We start from the raw sequence: 1,255 nt of genomic DNA, 5'->3' as shown, positions 1-1,255 counted from the left end.
AGCAAGGAGGTTCTGGCAAGCAAAATCATGATGAGACCCGTAAGGAATACTTGAGATCCAGTTCGCCATAGAATTATCCCCTTTCGGATGGACAGCAAATTCTACCAGATGGTCAGAGATAACATCCATTAGGATTTGTTCAGGTAGCGACAGATTTCATTCCAAACACAATCCTTGAGTTGGAGGGCTCACTGGAAAAAAGGTCACGTACGGAAACGAGTTGCAACCACACTTGGTGCATCCTGCTCAAACTTTCTAAGTTTGTCCCGCGCACTGGTGTAACCTTGATCGTCCGTGCTGTCAAATTTGACAATCATGGAATGGTCGGCAGTCAAGGGAATCTTCTCCTCAAGATGATCGGGGAGTTGAAGAATAGCTGAGTCCGTATCAACCACTGTGACAAACTCGCCCGTTCTGGCGTAACGTGAGCTTTCGCTATTCTATCGCAAATACATCAGCAATGTTCAAGTAACGTGCTTGAATATGAGTGTATTGGGGTATCATACCAGCTCGACCTGCCTGGTTTGCCCTGTCTCGTAGAAGCTTACTACCTTCCGATCTCGAACAACATTCTTGAAATCAGCTAGCGACTGAGCTAGGATATCAGAACCTTTCTTGATCTGCTCAAGCAGCCCGATCCTTGAGTGGTCTTCCTGTCCTCCAAGCATCTTCTGAATACCGTCGATTGCTATGCCTTTGTGCGGAATTGCAAAGAGAAGCATGCCGTAAGTGGCTCTGTGAACGGCTGATATCGTAAGGTCATCGTCTTCGTTCGTCTGACGCGCTTGATTGAGGCACTGTGTCTTTGTTCAGCTCCACATCTACATTTTCGGGTAGAGCACGTACGTGAGCGAGTATTATGCCACCAAAACTGTGAGCGATGAAGAAGAGTGGTCGCTGTCTTGACTAGGTCAGGGCGCGTATTAGTTTTGTGCTTATACTACACATGCACGTCGAGATACGACTTACTTCTTCTGTATCCCTGACTTTCTTGAGCTCTTCCCTTAAGCCCCTGCTATAGTCTATAATCTTATCGATTCCATGGCTTGACAATTTTGAATTGTAGCCATAGATCATAGTTCGGCAGCAAGGTAAGTCCCTAGAAAGGAAGTCACGAAGCCACATACGCCCGGGGTTCCCCTTTCCCCTCCATGAACCGTATGCATGGCCATCGAGGCCAGAGTTGCTAACAATCAATCCAAACTGATGAGACTGACTGACTGACTGATTGCTTGGCAGTCAGTTCAGTGTCAGT

At 47.0% G+C, this 1,255-nt stretch overlaps 1 protein-coding gene across 1 annotated transcript; it reads right to left on the bottom strand.

The window, feature by feature from the left end:
- Positions 1-203: 203 nt before the first annotated feature.
- On the bottom strand, positions 204-1,012 carry J4E82_011697 (uncharacterized protein; the record flags this gene model as incomplete). The annotated part of the gene is made up of 4 exons (XM_051737891.1): positions 204-440; positions 507-797; positions 847-906; positions 970-1,012. Coding segments are annotated over 4 exons (631 nt in total), but the record flags the coding sequence as incomplete, so codon positions are not given.
- Between the last annotated feature and the right edge of the window lie 243 nt (positions 1,013-1,255).

The sequence above is a fragment of the Alternaria postmessia genome (genome assembly GCF_024291825.1).
Source record: "Alternaria postmessia strain BMP 2775 chromosome Unknown scaffold_314, whole genome shotgun sequence".
Taxonomy (NCBI): Eukaryota; Fungi; Ascomycota; class Dothideomycetes; order Pleosporales; family Pleosporaceae; genus Alternaria; species Alternaria postmessia.
This window is presented reverse-complemented; position numbering and strand designations above follow the sequence as displayed.